General features: G+C 42.4%; 1 protein-coding gene across 8 annotated transcripts in view; it reads left to right on the top strand.

Moving 5' to 3' along the window:
- TRMT2B (tRNA methyltransferase 2 homolog B) overlaps positions 1-18,773 on the top strand; it is a 50,891-nt gene extending 32,118 nt beyond the window's left edge. For 7 of the 8 annotated variants that reach the window (XM_033945817.1, XM_033945811.1, XM_033945816.1 and 4 more), the window contains 7 exons: positions 844-990; positions 1,822-1,916; positions 7,141-7,355; positions 8,656-8,757; positions 13,749-13,868; positions 17,103-17,202; positions 17,712-18,773. In XM_033945817.1, the coding sequence (XP_033801708.1) occupies positions 844-990; positions 1,822-1,916; positions 7,141-7,355; positions 8,656-8,757; positions 13,749-13,868; positions 17,103-17,202; positions 17,712-17,838 (906 nt within the window). In that variant the 3' untranslated portion in view covers positions 17,839-18,773. Of the gene's footprint in view, positions 1-843; positions 991-1,821; positions 1,917-7,140; positions 7,356-8,655; positions 8,758-13,748; positions 13,876-17,102; positions 17,203-17,711 lie in introns of all 8 variants that reach the window. The other variant, XM_033945815.1, reaches the window with a different exon arrangement.
- Positions 18,774-22,027: the final 3,254 nt, after the last annotated feature.

Here is a 22,027-nt window from a genome sequence, read left to right as displayed (position 1 = left end):
TTTTTTAGGAGTGGGGGGGGGGTGGTTTGCATAGGGGAGTTGGATTCGGCTGGGATGGGAGACGGGGGATCCCTCATATCCTGGACCACCGGGTCCTGCAGCAGGCCTGGTGGGGATGGAGATGGTACAGGGCAGGGAGGGAGGAGCACAGGGTTCAGAACTTGGCAGGGAAGGGGGCTAGGTGCAGAGCCTTGCAAGGAGTGAGGGGAGCTGGGTGCAGATCATATATTCGAGTCTTATATTCGAGTCAACCATTTTTCCTCCTTTATGGGGGGAAATGGAGGTCTCGACTTATATTCGGATCGACTTATATTTGACTATACAGTATATGGTAATTAACTTTAGAAGTAGTAATTTGTGTGAAAAAGTGCTTAGTTGATTGTACAAGAGACTGAAATTATGCTTTTTACCTGAGAATAAATTCCACATAGAACAAAACATGGTAGCTTTTATATATGTATGGCCAATCTGCCTGTAACCCAGCTCTGGAGTGGTCATCTCTAAAGTAGAGAATGTAATTTAATCTCCATGCTTCTTCCAGTACTGTTCTTTATGATGAGGCTGTTAAATCTGAGGTCTTTCGTAATGGTAGACTATTGTGGACACTTCACTTCTGGTGAAGTAGGAGAAATTTAAAAACTGAAGTGGATTCCTTCTGTACTGCTTGCAGGCACTGGGATATTACATAGAACTTCACGGTATTGTGGTATATAAGCTGTTATTATTATTACCCTTCTGCCCAGAATGACACACCTATCTACTAGAAAAGATATTAATAAAGTAAGAACCTAATCTCTTTTTATTTTGTTGAGCATAGTCTTTATAAAACACATTTTCTTTTAGTGCTATGAAGAAATGATTCATCAGTCTCCCCTGAACTCCTGTCTTATGTTTTATGATGGTGGCCACTGGCGAGAAATAATTGTGCGTACCAACCGTGAGAGTCATACTATGGCCATAATCACCTTCCATCCCCAGAAGCTAAGTCAGGTAAGAATATCCAAAACAGGCATTCTATTATGTTAGAAATATGTTACTTCTAGATCCAAACTATGGTAACATTCATAATAGAACTAATAAGGTCATGGGGTAGGGGTTTCACATATGAAAATAGTGGAGGAGTAGCCTAGCGGTTAGCGCAGTGGTCTGTGAACCAGAGGAACTGCGTTCAATTCCCACTGCAGCTCCTTGTGACTCTGGCCAAGTCAATTAACTCTCCACTGCCTAGGTGCAAAATGAGTACCTGCAAATAATGTGTAAACCACTTTGATTTTAACCACAGAAGGGCAGTATATCAAGTTCCATTCCTTTTCTAGAGAACGGAGCAGTGGCAGAGACATTACCTTACCCATCCATCGGATGGTACAAAAATAACTTATCTTAAACAAGGTGAACTATATTATAGGTGTCAAATGAGGCCCCATCCTGAATACTTTTCAATTCTAGAGATCTATATCTATCTGTGGACATGGAGAAGGTGAAGGGGATTCAGGAGGGTGCTGGTAAAATGACATAAGGAGTTGGGCATACTTTTTAAAAGAAAAGGCTACATGTGAAGAGACTTGCAGCATATGTGGTAGGAGTCATGTTTGAGCAAAGCATGAGGCAGGCACAAAGGAACTTAATGACAGAATAAGGAAAGAAGCCCACAGACTGTCAGCCTTATGTCAGTAGGGTTGGCAAGTTTTAAAATTGCCTTTTTGTGTTGCTCATGTAACATCCATCCTGAAGCATTGCTGGCATTTTGATAGATGTTTCCAGCTATACATTCAAAGGTTATTTTGGCCTGCTATGCAATTTTATTCTTTTTTTGCTGGGCAGGAGGAGTTATATGTCCAGAAGGAGGCGGTGAAAGAATATTTTACTCGTGGGCCTGGAGCAGAATGCAACTTAACTTCCCTTTACTTTCAAGAAAGGTAATCCTATTACTATTGCAACTTATTTCTAGAGCGCTTTGCAGCATTCAGCAGGGAGTATAGCAAAATCGGCATCAGTGATCAAACATCTTACTCTTGGGGGGGCCAGAAGCCACGGTTTGATTAGAGGCACTTCCCCTTCCTCCCTGCAGAGACTGCCGATTTTGTGAAGCTACTGTGGGAATTTTTCAGCTATTGTTATGGAGGCAGAAGCAATTGGGATAGCTCCTGCCCTGACCACCAGGCAGAGACTTTATTTTCATGTTGAGATTCAGGGTATGATACGTGGTGGCACTACACACAAAGTAATGCTTTTTGCAGATGATCTGTTAACCTTGACTGACCCCAGAAACTGATTAAATAATGTGATTGACATCTTGCAAGCTTATGGTAGTCTCAGGATTCAAGATTAACATGACAAAATCTGAAATCGTAAATATAACTTGGGGAGTAGTGGGAGATTTTTATGGTGGTCTTGTACTGAGGTGAAAAGTAGCACGTAACAGGGTCGTTCTTTCCCCTAGTATGAGCCCTTCAAAGCCTTTATGGTCTAAAAGATTTGGAAGAAAAAAAAAGGGATATGTCCATACCTACTTACAGTATTATTAAATCAGATTCAGGCGCTTATGGTATTCTTTTTGCTGAAAATGTATACTTCACAATCCAGATGACCAATAGCTCTTGGCCCACTTTTGTTTTCAGGGGCTCACATACAGCAGCTAAAATAAAACTCATTATACAATATTTCAGATAAAATCATGACAAGACGTTAAAGAGTTATTTCTTAAGAATTGTAGGGGTTGATTTTCAGCATGGGCCAGCAGACAAATTAAGTGGCACTTAACCAGGCCATAGGAGCCAACTTTTCAAAATGATTTGGGTCACTCATCCGTGGAGATAATGCGGTATATAAACTTAAGGTTTAGTTTAGCTTAGTCACTCAACTCGGTACAAGCCAGCTTATGTTCAAACCTGGTAACAGTAGGGTTTTTCATATGAAGGAGACAGTATTATGCTTCTAGGGCAGGGGTGTCAAAGTCCCTCCTTGAGGGCCGCAATCCAGTCGGTTTTTCAGGAGATCTATTTGCATGCACTGCTTTCATTGTATGCTAATAGATCTCATGCATATTCAATGGGGAAATCCAGAAAACCCGACTGGATTGTGGCCCTTGAGGAGGGACTTTGACACCCCTGCCCTAGAAGCATAATACTGTCTCCTTCATATGAAAAATCCTACTGTTACCAGGTTTGAACATAAGCTGGCTTGTACCGAGTTGAGTGACTAAACTAAACTAAACCTTAAGTTTATATACCGCATCATCTCCACAGATGAGTGACCCCAATCATTTTGAAAAGTTGGCTCCTGTGGCCTGGTTAAGTGCCACTTAATTTGTCTGCTGGCCCATGCTGAAAATCAACCCCTACAATTCTTAAGAAATAACTCTTAACATCTTGTCATGATTTTATCTGAAATATTGTATAATGAGTTTTATTTTAGCTGCTGTATGTGAGCCCCTGAAAACAAAAGTGGGCCAAGTCCCCTTTGTTGCAATGAGAGCTATTGGTCATCTGGATTGTGAAGTATACATTTTCAGCAAAAAGAATAAGCGCCTGAATCTGATTTAATAATACTGTAAGTAGGTATGGACATATCCCTTTTTTTTTCTTCCAAGTCTTTTAGACCACAGTTCTTCAACCACCGGTCCGCGGACCGGTGCCAGTCCGCAAAAAAATCTTGCCGGTCCGCGAAGGATTTGGTCCCTGCTGCAACGAAAGGCCGGCGTCAGCTGACTTGCAACTTCCTGTTGCAGTCGCTGTGCCGTGACTCCTGCCTTCGCCAGGACTCCTGCATTCCACCGCGTTTGCCTCCTGCCTTATCTCCGCACCTCCAGACCAGCAGCGGCAGCTCTGTGTACTTTTAACTTCGGCACAGAGCTGCCCCTAAGCAGTAGTTTAGCACGGTTTCATGAGGCAGCCTCGGGGCCTTTGCTAGGCCGGCCCACATCGCATCATCGAAGCGGGCCGGTCTAGCAAAGGCCCCGAGGCTGCCTCATGAAACCGCGCTAAACTACTGCTTAGGGACAGCTCTGTGCCGAAGTTAAAAGTATACAGAGCTGCCGCTGTTGGTCTGGGCTCTTGGGCCGCTGAAGGAAGGCAAAGAGCAGCTTCCTGGAGGTCACCCTTCCTCTCGCCTTTGCAGGTCCCTTTTTTTTTTTTTCCTTCAAATGGCAACGGGCCCCAGCATGGACATCAATCAAATAAGTTCCACTGTTCCTTGCAAGCGGTTCTGCTCGGCCAAAGCTTCCCCTCTTGACATGAGCCACCCTCAGGGGAAAGAAAGTGACCCGCAAAGGTGAGGGGAAGGGGGGCAGATGATGGAAGTTGGGGGGGGGGAGAGAGAGAAGGGGCAGATGATGGAATGGAGGAGATGAGAGAAAGAGAAGGGGACAGATGATGGAAGTGAGAAGAAGGGAGAGAGAGCAGAAGGCAGATGGATGTCAGTTGAGAGGGGAGAGCAGATGCTGAATGGAAGTGGGGAAAGAACTGGATGGAAGGAGGAGATAAATAAAGGGGGAAGAAAATAGTAAGATAATGGAGGGATGAGGGAAAGGGGTGACAAGCTGTGGGTAGACACAGTGAAAAGAGGGAAACAGGACTAAATAGTAAGAAAGAATTTAATTTAGATGGAGGCAGAAAATAAAGAAGGAAGACCAGAGAAGAAAAGGGAAGAGAGAGCAGAGAACGATAACTGATCTGAGTGGAGGAAATGAGAAGAGAGAGATGCTAAAAACCACAGGGGGGAGGGAAGGACAGAGATGCCAGACCATGAGGGGAACAGAAGGAAGATGATGGATGCCAGACCAAATTGGGGGGGGGGGGAGGAGGAGTGATGGCAGGGAAAGACAGACAGTAAATGGAAGGGGCAGATGCTGGACTGAAGAGAACAGAGAAGGTTATCATGCCACTGTACGCCCTCACCTGGAGTATTGCATCCAGCACTGGTCACCGTACATGAAGAAGGACACGGTACTACTCGAAAGGGTCCAGAGAAGAGTGACTAAGATGGTTAAGGGGTTGGAGGAGCTGCCGTACAGCGAAAGATTAGAGAAACTGGGCCTCTTCTCCCTCGAACAGAGGAGATTAAGAGGGGACATGATTGAAACATTCAAGATACTGAAGGGAATAGACTTAGTAGAGAGACACTATTCACCCTCTCCAAGGTAGGGAGAACGAGAGGGCAATCTCTATAGTTGAAAGGGGATAGATTCTGTACAAACGTAAGAAAGTTCTTCTTCACCCAGAGAGTGGTAGAAAGCTGGAACGCTCTTCCAGAGGCTGTTATAGGGGAAAACACCCTCCAAGGATTCAAGACAAAGTTAGACAAGTTCCTGCTGAACAAGAACGTGTGCTGGTAGGGCTAGTCTCAGTTAGGGTGCTGATCTTAGACCAGAGGGCCGCCGCGTGAGCGGACTGCTGGGCATGATGGACCACTGGTCTGACCCAGCAGTGGCAATTCTTATGTTCTTAGGGCAGACGCTGGATGGAAGAGAGTGAAAAGGCAATGAAAGCAGAAACCAGAGACGACAAAAGGTAGAAAAAAATAATTTTATTTCTATCTAGTGATTCAAATATATCAGATTTGAAATATGTATCTTGCTAGACATAACTGGGGAGTGCAAAGCCCAGGCAGTGCTTCTTTAGCTTCAGCTGGCTTAGGGCTCTCTCTGACCAGGGGGCAGTTGCCCTAGTTCCACTCCCCTAACACCATTCCTGTCATGTGTGACTGTGGTATTCTGTTACATGATATTTGTGTAGCATTCTGTAATAATTTGGCTTATTCATTTTTCTTGATAGTAGAGGGGATATATGTGAAGGGGAGGGGAGACAGGGGTTTTGTTGATCTTTGCCCTGTATTATTTGTATTTATAAAAGACAATTGTATAGAATATTGTTTCTTTTTATAGTTTAATAAAATACAGTGGTGCCTCACACAACGAACTTAATTCGTTCCAGGAGCAAGTTTGTTATGCGAAAAGTTCGTTATGTGAAACGCGTTTTCCCATAACAATACATGTTAAAAAAAATAATTCGTTCTGTAGCATAAAATATGCTAAGATGACATAAAAAAAGATAAATTTATCTTGTTAGAGCTGTTAGCATGATATAGAGGGGATATATGTGAAGGGGAGGGGAGACAGGGGTTTTGTTGATCCTTGCTGTGTATTATAATCACCCCCCACATACTCCCCAGTACCTTTTTTAATTCCTCCCATCTTTCCCAGCCAGTGGCGTACAGGCCAGAAGCGCAAAGATCAGGAGCAATTCCTCTGCACGCCTGTGTGGGCCCATGCCGATCTCCGAATGGCTGCAGTTAGTTCTTGTGAGTCCCGCGAGAGCTGGCTGCAGTTAGTTCTTGTGAGTCCCGCGAGAGCTGACTGCAGCCATTCAGAGATCAGCGCAGGCCCAGGCAGTAGCACAGAAGGCTTGCTCTTGATCTCTGTCTGTGCTTCTGGCTGGGAAATTTGCTAGACCACCAGTTCGAGTGAGCGGGTGAGAAAGTTGCAGCAGTGGTGGCTTTTTAAAAAAAATATGTAGCGGCGGGGGGAGGTTTAAAAATATGCGGTGGCGGCGGGGGAGGTTTAAAAATATGCGGTGGCGGCGGGGGGAGGTTTAAAAATATGCGGTGGCGGCGGGGGGAGGTTTAAAAATATGCGGTGGCAGCGGCAGGGGGGTTTAAAATATGTAGCGCCGAGAGAGGGCAGTTAAGGATGCAGCTCGGGCGACTTCGTTGTGTGAAACGAAGTTCGTTGTGGGAAGCAAGACCTGAAGTTCGTTGTGCGCAGCGTTCGCTGTGCGAGGCGTCCGTTATGCGAGGCACCACTGTATGTTCAATATAAAATCATAACTATTTGAGGCTTGTGCGGATGGGATCAGATGGTTTGTGGGACCGACCTCGCGGGGACGGGGCGGCGATGGTTTTTTAAAAAAAATTTCAGTCTTAGTAGTTTGCCGGTCCACGAAATAATTATTTTATTTCCGCCGGTCCATAGGTGTAAAAAGGTTGAAGAACACTGTTTTAGACCATAAAGGCTTTGAAGGGCTCGTATGTTTATGCAAATGGACTATGCACTAATATGCAATTGTAGATTTGCAGTGATTTAGTGGAAGCAATAATCAGGCTTGCAGTAAGGCTCTGAAGTTCAGTTTTTATGTTATCCTTTAGTTCTATGACCCGCTGTACCCATGAGCAGTCTCCTTACCAGCTTCTTTTTGGAGAACCACACATCTACGAGGAGATTCTTGGGCTCAAGTTCCGTATCTCTCCGGATGCATTTTTCCAGATCAATACAGCGGGGGCGGAAGTTCTATACCGGACTGTTCAAGAGCTGATCCAGGTTGAAGGGAACATGGTCCTTTTTGACATCTGCTGTGGGACTGGTGAGTGGAATGGGACAATTCATCACAGCAGTTTCATCGTGGGACATTTCAGCGCAGCTGTTATGAAATGGCCGTGATAACTCGTCCCATTACAGGGAGGCTGGGCTTCAGGTTGCACAGACAGAGATGCCCCCAACTCCCTCCCAGGTACCTGCAACAAATAGCTGAAAGCTGTGGCTGGTTTTCACCGCCAGCCTCCGCCATCTGCTTGTATGTGCAGTAAGCAGTTAAAGGAGGTGATGCAGTAGCTCCTGGAGCAGCTTCTCCCCACAGGGCCTGTGCTCTCCACCAACCACTGTCGTCCCGTGGCCTGCTGCTCCAAGGCCAGCTCTAGCACAGGTCACTGGAGGTCTTGCTTATAGGTTTATTCTGGGAGGGTTGTGGAGGGGTATCACGGTATAATTTTTTTTTGCGGGGGGTGGGGGGCATTGCCCACCGAAACACTGAATCAAATTCATTGCAGCCAGTTTATCACACTGAAACAGCCGCAATGAACTGGCCATGATGAAATAGCCACAATGAATCGTCCTAGACCCCTGGTAAGTGCCACATGGACATTCTTGCTCTGAGAACATTTGTTTGAGACAGGGGTTTTCCACCCTGTCCTCAGGCTATACCTAACCAGTCAGGTTTTCAGGAAATATACAATGAATATGCATGAGATAGATATGCATGTATTTCCTCCATTGTATGCAAATCTATCTCATGCATATTCATTGTGGATATCCTGAAAACCTGACTGATAAGGTATGTCTTGAGGACTGGGTGGGTCAATTCCAATCCCATAATAGAGCAACACAAAAGAAGTTTCAAGGTAAAAGCTAAATTGTTGATGCATAGTAATAACTTTATTCTTCTATACCGCTATAGTCAGATGACTTCTAGGCGGTTCACACAGAAGAGAGCTGGACAATCAGTGAATTACAAAATGCAGAGCTCTATCGAATTTAGGAAGGTGGAACTTGACAAGATGGCGGCTCAAATCTGCACACCGACATCGTAGCAGACTTAGAGCATTATTCTTACCTAGGAATGGTAAAAAGAAAGTCTTAAGTGCCAGGGTGAGTGATTACCTACAGTCTAAGCCTAAGAGAAGAAAATCAAGCACACACTCAGAATAGAAAATGTCTTGTTTCAGAATAGGTAAGAAATAAAGGAAGCAAAATTACTAGTCAATTTCAAATTCACTTGGACTTTGCTAGAGAGAACATCCAGTTTGGGATCCAGGTCTATCAATGGAATCAAATGAGGATTACAGTCTTCCATTTCCTGTTCAGATATGTTTCTGTTGTATTTTCAGGAGCAATTGGTCTCTCAGTGGCACACCAGGTTTCCAGGGTGTTTGGCATTGAATTGGTGGAACAAGCCATAAATGATGCTAAATGGAATGCTTCCTTCAATGGTATGTAACTTTTGGGGGGGTATCCCATTTTCATGCTATAGGTGAGCATGTAGGGGACATCTATTTGGAATGGATTCTTAGGCTGTGTAAAATAAGAGTCATGGAGTTAGAGAATGACACGGTGACAAAATTCATCACCGTTCCCATCCCCGCGGATAACTGCGGGAAAACATCTTCATGTCATTCTTTAAGGAAAGAGGGAAGAATCGGAGTATGAATGGCCACAAACACTGACCCTCAAGCTTTGCTTTGAAGAATGCTGGTGTAGAAGGACCGAGGTTGAAGTAGACACTAGAAAATGACATGGGATTATTTCCCGCGGTTATCCGTGTCATTCTCTACATGGAGTCTGACCTGGGTAATGATACCTGCTTGGTGATGTAAGCATGTTATCATCTTAGTAGCAGATATCTTTGGAGATGGGCACTGAAATAAAGATAAATAAATGCAAGGATAGCATAACTTTATTCCCTTTGTGCTCAAGGCAATGTGCAATAAAAAATTAAACATGTAAAGTAAGAAATAGTCGATACGGTCAAATATAGATACATCATTTTCTCTGAAACTAAAAAAAACTCATCTGATATCATCCACCCTTCACCACCATAGAATCTAACAAGAAACTTGCTAGCTTGCAAGATAGACCATAGTTTATCTACAAATCAACATCAAGTAGCAGAGAATTCCACAACTTATGGTTTGACACCAAAAAACGCCCACGCCTGTGTTTGTTTCAGGCAGGCCTCAGCCTTAGTAGGAGCTACCAGTGATTCCATGTGAGGGGAAAAAAGCTGATGTGCTGACACACAAACTATTTTTTTCTCAGATAAGCAGGTTGAGTACATACGATGGCTTCAAAACCAACTTTACCATCTTAAATAAAACATGTACTTCAACAAGAAGCCAATGTAATTGTTACAAGCATTCTTTCACTGAGGATCCAGATGTAAAAGGGATGGGATTTAACCATTCAGAAAAAATGGTATATTACAATCAAAACGGTTTACATTTTTAGTCACTGTATATTTTATACACTGATTGATATCCTTTATGGTCTAAAAGAATTACATTTGCAGGTGTCTAGGGACAGTATATTTTCATGTATAGGTCCCAGGGAATAGACGAAAACAAAAATAACTGTGGAGAAGATGTCCAAGATGCAGGCTTTATTGAAGATACATAAGAACATAAGCAATGCCTCCGCTGGGTCAGACCTGAGGTCCATCGTGCCCAGCAGTCCGCTCACGCGGCGGCCCAACAGGTCCAGGACCTGTGCAGTAATCCTCTATCTATACCCCTCTATCCCCTTTTCCAGCAGGAAATTGTCCAATCCTTTCTTGAACTCCAGTACCGTACTCTGCCCTATTACGCCCTCTGGAAGCGCATTCCAGGTGACCACCACACGTTGGGTAAAGAAGAACTTCCTAGCATTCGTTTTGAGTCTTCAAATAATCCAAAACAAGGCCATCAAAATCATTACGAATTCAAAAAAATACGATCACATCACTCCCCTACTAAAGAAGGCTCATTGGCTTCCCATCCCCCACCAGATTACGTACAAAATTGCTCTCTTAACTTTCAAATCCCAAAAGACCAATGAGCCTGCATTTATTAATAGGCTCCTGATCCCATACGAACCCCCTAGAACTCTAAGATCTGCATCGCAACATACTCTTTATGTCCCTTCGTTAAAAATTATTGGTACTCACCGGGCCTCTATTTTTTCTGTCACAGCTCCTATTATCTGGAATTCCCTCCCATCACATATTAGAGCAGAACAAAGTCTAGATAAATTTAAGGGCAGTTTAAAATGTTTTCTTTTTAAAGATGCCTATGAGTAATTTACTATTGTTGATATTTTATCATTTTTACCTTACCCCTTCCCTGATGTTTTTTTTCCCCTTTTTTGTTCTCTTTTTCTTCAAAAATGTAGTTCTCCCTTCTCTCCTCTTGTTTTACTATCGTACCCTATGTTAAGTTAGTGGGTCTATGGTAAGTCATGTTTGTTTTTTGATGTTAATTCCTTTTTTTAATTGTCACGTATTATTTTAATGTACAACGCTTTGAATTTTATATTTAGCGTTTAAACAAATTTTAATAAACTATGAAACTATCTGAGCGGTTATGGCAGAGGACCTCCCCCCTAACATGGGCAGGAAGAATGCCCAATCCCTCCTGCCCCTACCTCTGAACTCCCCCTCCCCAAAGTGCTCCGGCAGAAGGGATACCCACTCCTTCCCCGGAACTTCCAACCCGCCCCAATTAGCGACAGCCCCCCTTCCAGACACTTCCCCAAGCCTCTAGACCTCTGAGCCTGCACAGCAAAGATCCTCCGACACCCCACCATATCTTTGTAGGTAAAAGTCCAGCTGGAGGGATGTTTATTTCCTCTGGCCGGCAGGCTCGCCTCTTCAAAATGGTGGGCCTTTCCCTTCCTGGGATACACCGAGAAGAGGCCCAAGGCTCTGATTGGCTCAGATGCCTAAGGCCCCTCCCATAGGAGAGGCCCTAGGCACCTAGACCAGACAGGGCTTTAGGCCTCCTTTCTACTGCATCATGGGATGCAGTGGGCATGGCCCAAGACTCCGATTAGACCAATCAGTCCTAGGCTACACCCACTGCATCCCAGTATGCACCAGGAAGAATGCCCAAGTTTGTGATACAATCTTTTAATCTACATGATAAAATGTCTAGGACCCAACATGGTCCTAGGGAATGGAACAAGCTTCCACTGAACATTTGTCGGCAGAATTTGCAGAATTTTTAAAAATTGCTGAAAAAAACACCTTTTTTGTAAAATGAAGTATGGCATTTTAAGTTTTGTATTTGGATATTGTGATATATCTTTATCATTTTATTGTTTGCAATGGTCATTGAATGTGTGGTGTTTTGATGATGATTATGTATGTATCTGCTGTGACCCGCCTTGGAAAAGGCGGGATACAAATAAATTAAACTATAAACTTGGAAGAAAAAAAAATGGGCTATGTCCATACCTACATAAAGACATATTTTGTACCTGAGGCAATGACGTGTTAAATGATTTGCCCAGATGTGATCTTGGCAGCCTTATTCTGCACAATTTAGAGTCATTTCAAGAGGATCCCCAAAATAGTGAAGCAAATTTGATTAGGGGTTTCTTCCCAGGGTCATGTTAGGATGAGGTTCTTCAGATCTGTCCAGCCAGCTCCAGTACAATCCTGAAGCTGTAGATGGGGAGGGTTTAGAGTGCTGTGGGGTTGGATCCTCTACAGATACACTGTAAAACCCATATAATGCAGACATTAGGGTTCAACATATTTACAGCATTATCAATGATTTTGCATTATTAACAGGTATAAAGTGTAATAAGAAAACAAAAAAACTTCCAATTTTTCAAGATGTGCATAAGGGCAGTCACAAACATTGCATCAATGAGTTTAGGAGGACAGTTAGACTGTGTAAAACAAGGGTGTTGAGATCGGAGAATTATAATGTCAAAGGAAATTTCTTCTGAACAATTGGTAATAGACTTTATCCCAGGACAAGCAGGCAGCATATTCTTTACGCATGGGTGACGTCACCGACGGAGCCCTCGGTACGGACCTTTTTACTAGAAAGTTCTAGTTGGCCGCACCGCGCGTGCCTTCCCGCCCGACGGAGGAGTGCGTGGTCCCCAGTTTCTTCGTTTCCGCGGAGCGAAGAAGACGTGCGTTTTTCAACTCCGTTGAAATCCTCTTTTTTGCCTTCCCGCTCGCGTTCTTTTTCGTTTTTATTCACCTTCGGGTGCTTTTTTCTTTCACTTACAAAAAAAAATATATATATATTTTCTTTTTGCTTCGTTTTTCGTTCCTGCCCCGGCGGGGCCTGTTGTCATGATCCAGGCCTCGGGGTTTGATTTTGCGGAGGCCGTGTTTCCATTCATGCCCCCGCAGCCCGGTTTTAAGAAGTGCCAGCGGTGTGCACGCCCGATCTCCCTCACTGACCCACACAATTGGTGTTTACAGTGCTTGGGACCGGAGCATCGGGCGGACTCCTGCACCCGCTGTGCCACTCTTAAAAAACGCACTTTGAAGAATCGCCAAATCCAGCAAAGTCTACTGTTCGGCACCGGCCCAACTATGGACTCGATTTCTTCAACTGCGGCACCGTCGAAATCGGCACCGACCACTTCGACACCGCCTGAAGCTACATCGTGTCCCAAATGCACGTCCAAAAGGAACGAACTTGAGCACAGTGGAAAAGCATGTGATCAAGAGTCCCAGCTTCTTTCATACAGTTCCAACATATAGAGTCTTGTTTTAGGTTAGCTTTCCACATCCACATCTTCATTACTAAACTATACCTTTTGGTGGAATTCTTTGAGCATGTATCATAAATTTGAATCATATGCTTATGAAAAGAAAAATATAATTCGACTTTCCAAAAATTTGATACAATGTAAATCACCCTGGAAATTCCTGGACTCATATGTTCAATCTATTTCATAGACACTCCTCTCTTCTTCTTCTTCCTCTTCCTCTTCTTTTTCTTTACCTTCACCTTTTTTTATTTTTATTTTTTTTTATTTTATTTTTTTTTTTTTTTCTTCCTTCAATTTCTCTTTCCTCTTATCTTTTCTTTTACTAATTTTTCATGAACAGTCCTAGTACTTTAGATCTTTTAAAACGATTCAATTCTACATTGCACAATGTAACTGAATATTTGTTATACTAAATGTTTTGTTTTATATTTTGATACCATGTACTTGAACTGTTTCTTATATTTTTTCAAAAAAAATCAATAAAAAATATTGAACTAAAAAAAAAAAGAAAACAAAAAAACCAAAACATCAGGGTCCAACCCTTTACCACATTATAAGCAGTACTGCTTTATATCGGATTGTGTCCTGTGAGATCTACAGTACAGTATGTTATTAGTGAATTGAGATTGTTGGGAATTAGTCTGTGAGATTAGCAGTATTGACCCTAGAGCATATTCCTGTCCAAAATATTATGCATTTTTCTTTACAGGAATCTCAAATTGCCAGTTCTATAGTGGGAAAGCTGAAGTAATATTACCACAGCTCCTGTCCTCACTTGAAGAAGAACGTTCACTTACAGCTATTGTAAACCCATCACGTGCCGGACTGCGTAAGAAGTGATTTCCCAAATGCATCTGTTTTGCTAAATTTATATATTTTTTTTATTTTATTCTGATCATTTTGAAAAATTGCTACCTCTTCTTTTGAAAAAAGAAGAGGTAGCAATTCATGCCGGTGGATTTCCTTCAGTTTTGTCCTCTGGCACCAGAGCTAAGTATTTTGCTTCCTTGTTCAGCAATGTTGAATCTAGAACTTTATATTTCATATATTTATTCATAAAAAGTTTTTAAAAAAAATATATACTGTGCACAGTAGTGGGATTTTTCCTTTTATATCTTTTTACATTGTGCTGCGGGTGTGAGTTTTTTGCCTATGATAAGAAAAGAATGCCAGCTGTGAATCATCAATGATTTCTGCATATTTAAAATGTTTTTGAGGCTTTTTCTCCACCTGTTTTTGAATTTCAATTTTGGATCTTAGAGAGGTAGCCCACTGCTGGTGAGTGACATTTTTTGGGTTTTACTGTCACTACTCTTTTTGATCTTGTGAGAAAAATGTAAATATCTACATGACATAAATGCAGATGAGGCAAGTCTTTTTCAGTTGAAAGGAAGCTCTGGAAAGAGGGGGTATAGAATGAAGGTGAAAGGGGATAGACTAAGAAGTTACCTAAGAAAATATTCTATCAAGGAAGGGGTGGTGAATGCATGGCATGGCCTCCCAGTAGAAGTGGTGGAGACCAAAAATGTGTCTGAATTCAAGAAAGCTTGGGATAAGTACACTGGATCTCTAAAGAATAAAAAGGGATAGTAGATAGAATGGATAGGCAGACTAGATAGGCCATATGTCTTTATCTGCCTTCATTGTTCTATGTAAGAAACCCAAAATAACCTAACCCAGAGAAAACCTTTGCATTACAAATCCACCAAGATAAGAAGGTCCAAATAGATAACATATAAGAAACTTTTAAGAACAACAAAGCAAAGGTGGTGCTTGTAGCTATATCTCAGGTACATTTGCTATGCCTTGTTGAAATTAAGCACCAACAAAAACTCCAAAAATACTGCCAAAAATCTATACTAGAAACTACAACAAGGCAGGAATAGTCAAGGTTCAGGGTAAACACCCTGCACAACCTAACACTACTAAGAGACAGACAAATAATCTGGTATAATATACTATAGAGTGCCCTCGGTGTGGGGAAGCAGCGACGGGAGACCAGGCTCCAATGCTTAATAGCACCAGGTGAAGGTAATATACCCCACACCTGCACACCATCATCGGGCACCCAACAGTGTGCAATAAATCAAATGTGCTAAACACAACTTAGTAAAACACAAATCAAAGTGTGTATACAGAGTAAACCACTGAGCGACCATTCACTGAAACCCCCCAGCCAACTCCCCAACAAAAATAAAAATAGAAAAGCGGACTTAGCTGAAGGATAGAAGCATCCCTGGGGCACAAAAATCAGGACCTCGCAGGCTACCAGGTTTTAGTCCTCCCTAATCCCAAGGAAGCATGTTATGAGACCAGCAGAAATTGTGCATTTTTCTTTCTTGCTCTTTACTTATGGAATAATTTGCAATTCCCGGCCAGCTAAGTACTGCTCACTATCAGGGGGATAGACTCTAGTGTACACTGTTTAGGATATGGCAAGAAAGAGAAGGACGGCTGGTAGCGTACTTGAATCAATAGCTTGGTACATGTGTGAAACGCTGGCCACGTTGGTATCGGTTGATACATGAGCACTGCTGAAGCTAAGTACTTTTGCTAAAATAAGCCAAAAAATCAATGCTAAGTACTTTTTCTATCAGAATACTGAATAACAAATACAAATTAAATATGTTAAACTTTTGCTAGTTTGAGTCTCAAGGGAATGAGTGTAGACACAATATAGAGATTAAAATGAATATTTTAGAAATTATTTATGAAGACATTTCTATAGATAAATAATAAAAATTAAAAAATAATTATATCTTCTTAGATCACATATAGGTATAAGAGATTGGGAGGGAAGAAGACCAATAATTGGAGCAAGGGAGCATATAACCACGCTGAATTCTTCGGTCTGTGAATAACGACTGTGCGTGGGCTCCGTGTCTGAGGTCTCTTCCCAGATAAGATAAAGTGTATTTTAAATAGAGTTAAATGACTAGTATCACACTTTTTCTCTTTTCTTTATATATGGGAATATCTAGGTAATATTATATTAAGAAAGAGAAGGAACCAACCAAACAACTTCCCCAACAGGCTTCCATCTAGATGACTAGTGATAGCAGAGTCCTTCATAAAGCAAGAAACCTCTGAGAATACTGAGGGGTGGACAGCTTTGCATCTCCAATGTCCAGCTAGGCTTCTCCGACAGATAATGTGGCATTTCTAACATGAAGGTGGCAGCCTCATCACTCCCCTTTGTCGGCAGATCTGCTTCAAACACACATTATCCACCGTCATGGAGAGTCCATTTGTGAATAAACCGGGCCATTCACTGCTTTGGGATTAGAGAGGTTTCAGGCTGTAGAGCCCTCCACCAGTCATTCGCTCTCCTGCAGCTGATCAAGCAGGCTGTCATTGGAGCTTATCTCTTCGGGTCCAATGCACCCCCCCAGAATTATCCATGAGGGCTTTCAGAAGCAATCCTTTATTCTGTCCTTCTGGGTTGCCCTTATTAAGTAAAAATAAAACAAGAAATACAGGAGCAATTCTGTTCAGTTTCAGGCACAGCTGTCATCTTGTACCCTCAACTTTCTATTACGTATATCAAACTACTTTAGGGGTGTTTCATTTTTATGTAAATTAAAAACTGAGCACAGACTAAGCAAAATAACATGCACTCACATTTTAGCATGATTCGTTTTGTTTTGTGTGCATTCATTTTATTTTGCTGGTGCAGTAAAACAAAAATGACATGAAACAAAATAAAGAACTGAAATTAAACAGAATTTTTAATAAAGGACAAAAACAGAATTTTTCCTGCACACTTCTAAAATCTATGTACTTACAGTGTAGCAAGGGAAGCAAGCTAGTATGTTGCAAATCTCTCATGTTTGCTAGAGGAAGTGTGAGAGACACTATACTTCATATCAGCAGTGCAGATCTTGTTATGGTATTGCAGGCTGAGCTTTCTCATAACACAAGGAGGGATTCCTGGAAAGCGAATGTCTCTGTTTTCTAGTGTCAATCTAGCCAAGATGTAGAGTGTGATAATGATCCATAAGGATGTGGTCATTGCAAGGAACAGGATGTTTCAGTGAGCCTGCACTGTATATCTGTTTTTCAGATTATCGTGTAGTACGGGCAGTTCGGAACTGCAAGCTGATCAGGACACTGGTTTATGTTTCCTGCAAGCCTGATGGAGAAGCCATGAGGAATTTCATAGAGTGAGAAATCTTTTCCTTGTTATTTTACTGTGGCTATCTTTGTCTCCTGCCATAGTCTGACCAAATAGTGAAATAATGCCTTAGAAGTTGGGTTTTCTTTAGGTAGATTAGTGCAGCAAAATTTTTAAACTATATATGAGAGATGATCCTATATAAGTATCTAAATGTGCATAAATAAATCTGATACATTGTTAAAAGACTCACTTAAAGAGAGCCCAAGGGCGTTCTTTTTTTTTTCTCCTTTCTTTTGTAAATAATTTTTATTGATAAAGCAGCCAAGGCAAACCAATAAACAAGAAGCATAGAAAACAGGACCGTTTACATCCACATCCTAGTTATCACAATCCATCTTCTGACAATCTGACAAGTTTTGTAATGGTACTCTTTCTTTCTATTTTCAATTTAAGGCAGCAGAACAGAAATCGTCGAAGAAAGTTATACTGATGTTCTGTAGTGTTTAACACTGTAGATCTTTCTGAAGTATTTACTTCTATATTCTGTGGTTTCAGGCTGTGCTGCCCTCCAAACACTCAGAAAAAACTCTTTGGAGAGCCGTTTGCTCTGATGCATGCCATCCCGGTGGACCTGTTTCCCCACACTTCCCACTGCGAACTTGTGCTGCTCTTCAAACGGTGACATCAGAATGTTATGATTGCCCACATCTTCTCTCTTGCTGTCTCCTTGGGACCTACTGTGGTTCTGTAGTTGCCGATCAAGACTTTTTGTCTCAAGTCAATTAAACCACCAGAAGAGAAGGAACCACCATACAGTAACTCAGCTCAGATACATAAAACTCTGAAGAGGGGGAGGTTACCCCCTCTTGGGGCAAGAGTTTATCATCCAATCATAGCATAATTATTGATAAAAGCGGATCCAACTCAAAGGTGTTCAAGTAATTAATTTCTGTATATATATATATATATATATATATATATATAGCTCTTAATAATGCTTTCAAAAATGCTTTCAAAAAGGGATTTCCAAAGAGTAATTGCACTCAGGTTGTAACTAGCAATATGAAAGCTTCACTTAGCTTATTTGCAAAGAACAGCTCATCAGGGTCCCGACGCGGCCCCGTTTCGGTGTCTGCTTCAGGAGACCCCGCCAACTGAGAGTTGAAAATTGCTGCAAAGTCACACCATGTACAAGTTCAAAAACTGTGATCGGTCAAAAAAATGAAAAGTTCCGTGCAACTTTTGATACATTGTCCCTGCTGTATTGGAAACATAGGATCAAGACTTTTTGGCACATATTGTGACAAGCAATGCTCTCTGTTTTTTGGGATAAATGATTCTCCTGAATTAGTGCTGGTTATGTTCTAGTGACCAAATTCTTGAATGACTTCCAGTGTGTTCTGCCTGCTTCAGAAATGTGCAAAAGTCATGCACTGGAATGTTTCCTTTAGACAGAGATGAATAAACCTTTCAAGCTGATAAAGGGGTAAAATACTGTTGCTGAATATGGTCAGTTATGTAACTATTTCTGTGACTCAGGAATTTGACAGAATAAAGAACTAGAACATTTTAAAACATCTGTTTTAGCACTTTGGGGTACATAATAATAATAATTTTTAAAAACGTCTAAAAAGTCACCTAAATGGGTACTTGGACGATCAAAAAGCTGGTTTTAGACATATCTAAAACCAGCTTAGGCCTTTCCCCTGCCTCTAAACGCATAGTACGAAAAGAGGCGTTTTTAGGGGAGGGGAAAGGGCGGGAGGTAGGCCGACTTACACTTAGTCATACAGCAGGTATAACCAAACCTTTTGACAGGTTGCCTAGTCGGCACTTATACGTTTTGACATAGACCAAGTCAAAACAGGTATAAGTGCCGAAAAAAGGGCCTGCAGAGCTGATGGCAGCTGGCGCGATCAGCTCAGCGGCCCGGCAACCTACCCACCCCCTACCGCAACCATTGCGGCAGGAGAGATGGCTATCTCTCCTGCCGTGATAGCGATCCGAAGTGCTGCGGTTGATGGCACTTCGGGATCGTTATCGCGGCAGGAGAGATTGGCTATCTCCTCTGCCGCGATGGCGATAACCCCTCTACCTGAACTGCCATGACCCGCGGCAGGAGAGATGCCCAATCTCTCCTGCCGCAATTTGTGGCAGTAGTGGATGAAGAATCGGGCTCAGGTGGATATTCCATATACTTGGTTGAGACGGGGTTATTGCAATGGACTCCCTGTTCAGGGTCGTTGGACCATTGGCTCAGTAAAAGTGGTCCATAAATCGACTAGAACTCAGTCATTTGACTGGCACTTCAGACACTCGAAAAGTCTCTGGAAGGCAAGGTAGGCAGAATTGTCTCAGACAATGCAACAGCGGTATCCTGTGTCAACAGGCAAGGAGACACCAGAAGCGCCCTGTTATGCCTAGAAGCTCAACTCCTCTTTCAATGGGCAGCAGCTCATTTGCAAGCTCTCTGGGCCACACACATAGTAGGAGTGAAAAATGTGCATCCCGATTTTCTCTGTTGGCAGAGTCTCGACCCAGGGGAATGGTCTTTATCCCCCTCTTCAGACATTCACCTCCATAGTTCGGTGATGAGAGCATCCACAGATGGATCCGAAGGCCTCAGCAGTAAACACAAAGGCATATCGCTTTTATAGCCAAAGATACAAGCCCGGAAGTGCAGGATTTGGCGCATTTGTCCAACTGTGGCTGGAGAAAGGGCTTTTGTGCGTGTTTCTCCCATGGCCCATGCTAGGTCGAGTCATTCACAGGATTGCGAGCCATCCGGGGTTAGTAGTCCTAATGAAGCCTGATTGGCCCTGCAGACCATGGTATGCAGATCTAGTTTGCCTCCAGAGGGACAAAGGCCTCAAACTGCCGGTCCAAGTGGATCTTCTTACTTAGAGACCAGTCCCTATCAAGAATCTAGAACACTTTGGGCTTACAGCATGGCTGTTGAGTGTGCAGCCCTGACAAACAAAGGTTACTCAGATGTGGTTGTTTCCACTCTGCTTAGAGCTAAGAAGCCTTTGACAGCAGCAGCCTATACCAAGGCCTGGAAGTCCTTTCAGCACTGGTATGATGTGGAGCCCTTATGAGCTTTGAGCTCTGATTTCAGTAGTCTTGGACTTTTTGCAAGAGGGACTTCAGAAGAGTCTGTCGGTTAGAGCGCTGAAAGTGCAGATAGCAGGCCTTTCCTGTTTCCAAGCTCAGAGGTAAAGAGGCTCTCTGGCCTCTCACCAAGGTATCACCCGGTTCATTAAAGGGGCTCTTCGATTTTATTTATTTAAAATATTTATATCCCACATATCTCAAAAATCTTTGCGGGTTACAACAAACACACATAAGCATAGATAACCATGCACCCTAACATATAAACAATATCACATCCTCCGGTGTGTCTCCCTTTCTTTTCCTGGAATCTTAACTCTGTATTACAAGGTCTCAGTAGAGCTCTGTATGAGCCCTTACATGAGGCTTCCCTTATGGAGCATACAGTCAAGATAGTGTTTTCTGGTGGTGATTACGTCAGCAAGATGAGTTTCTATGTTACAAGCTCTGTCCTGCAGGGAACCGTTCCTTAAGATTACGGAAGTCAGGCTATCTTTACGCACGGTTCCATCCTTTTTACTGAAGGGTAGTCTCGGCCTTCCACATCAATCAGGAAATCCGCTTACTTGCTTTTCATTGTACAGGAGCTAAGAAAAAGGATAAAGTGTTGCATTTGATGAATGTCAAGCAAGTGCCTCTCCAGTACCTCAAAGTTATCAATGAGTTTCATGTATCAGATCACCTTTTTGTTTTGACCATTCATGCCAAGAAAGGGAGGCCAGCGACTAAAGCCTCGATTTTCAGATGGATTAAAATTGAGCATGGTGGTCCAAAGCACAGAAGGAAGTGATTTGGGATTAAGAAAAGCTTTTGAATATGACAAATGTCTGTGCATTAGATGTACAATTTTTATTAAAAGCAATTGGACCTCAATTATGACTCTTTGTAGTATTTTTTTAAATTTTGTTATAAATGCATTATTTGGTAGTCTTCTTAGAAAGAACCACAAGGGAGAGAATGTAAACACATTGCTCAACATTTCAGTTATTTTCTAGCAATTTGCCGGTGGGCCTTTGTGCAGATAGGGAATTGAATATTTTTCTACAAATTCAACGCCAGCACACGTATAGTGCATCATTATGTGACTCCAGAATAACAGATAACTAATGCTTGTTCATACTAGAAACAGAAGATCCATCTGCTCAGGGCACTTACCAAGTAAGAAAAATCATTCTTATTTAAGTTTAATGAGGTTGCCAGCTAGGAAGGAACTAGATCTTTTACTCTTGAGGGAATTCTTTGCAAATATTTTGAAAATTCTGCACTGTTTGTAGCATTTTTGCACAGAATTTCCCCTCCTATTTCCCTCTTCAAGCCCCAACCTCCCCAACTGCACACTCACTTCTGTCTGCTTACCCTCCCCAATTGCACATTCACATTTCACTACCTTCCCTTCATTGTACTGTTAGAGCTGGCTCTTCCTCTCTCCTGCAGAGATTGCGTGGCAGAAAAAGGAGGAAATGAACCGTTTCACTTCCAAGTTGCTTTCTCCTCTGCTGGCTTACACTCAGCTGCTTATATGAACCAGAGGACTCTGCTGCTCACATAAACTGTCTAGTCTAAGCAGCAGCAGGAGAAAGAAAGTGACCTGAGGTGTAGTGGTTCACTTCTTCTTTCCGCTGTGCAATTTCTGCAACGGAAGGGAGAGAGAGACTCAATGTCAGAATTGATCAGAATTCTACACAATAATTGCAGAATTCTATGTGTTCTGTGGGGTGGGGGAATTCTATGTAAATTCTGCACTGTGCAGTTGTGCAGAA

Source organism: Geotrypetes seraphini, chromosome 5 (assembly GCF_902459505.1).
Source record: "Geotrypetes seraphini chromosome 5, aGeoSer1.1, whole genome shotgun sequence".
Lineage (NCBI taxonomy): Eukaryota > Metazoa > Chordata > Amphibia > Gymnophiona > Dermophiidae > Geotrypetes > Geotrypetes seraphini.
This window is presented reverse-complemented; position numbering and strand designations above follow the sequence as displayed.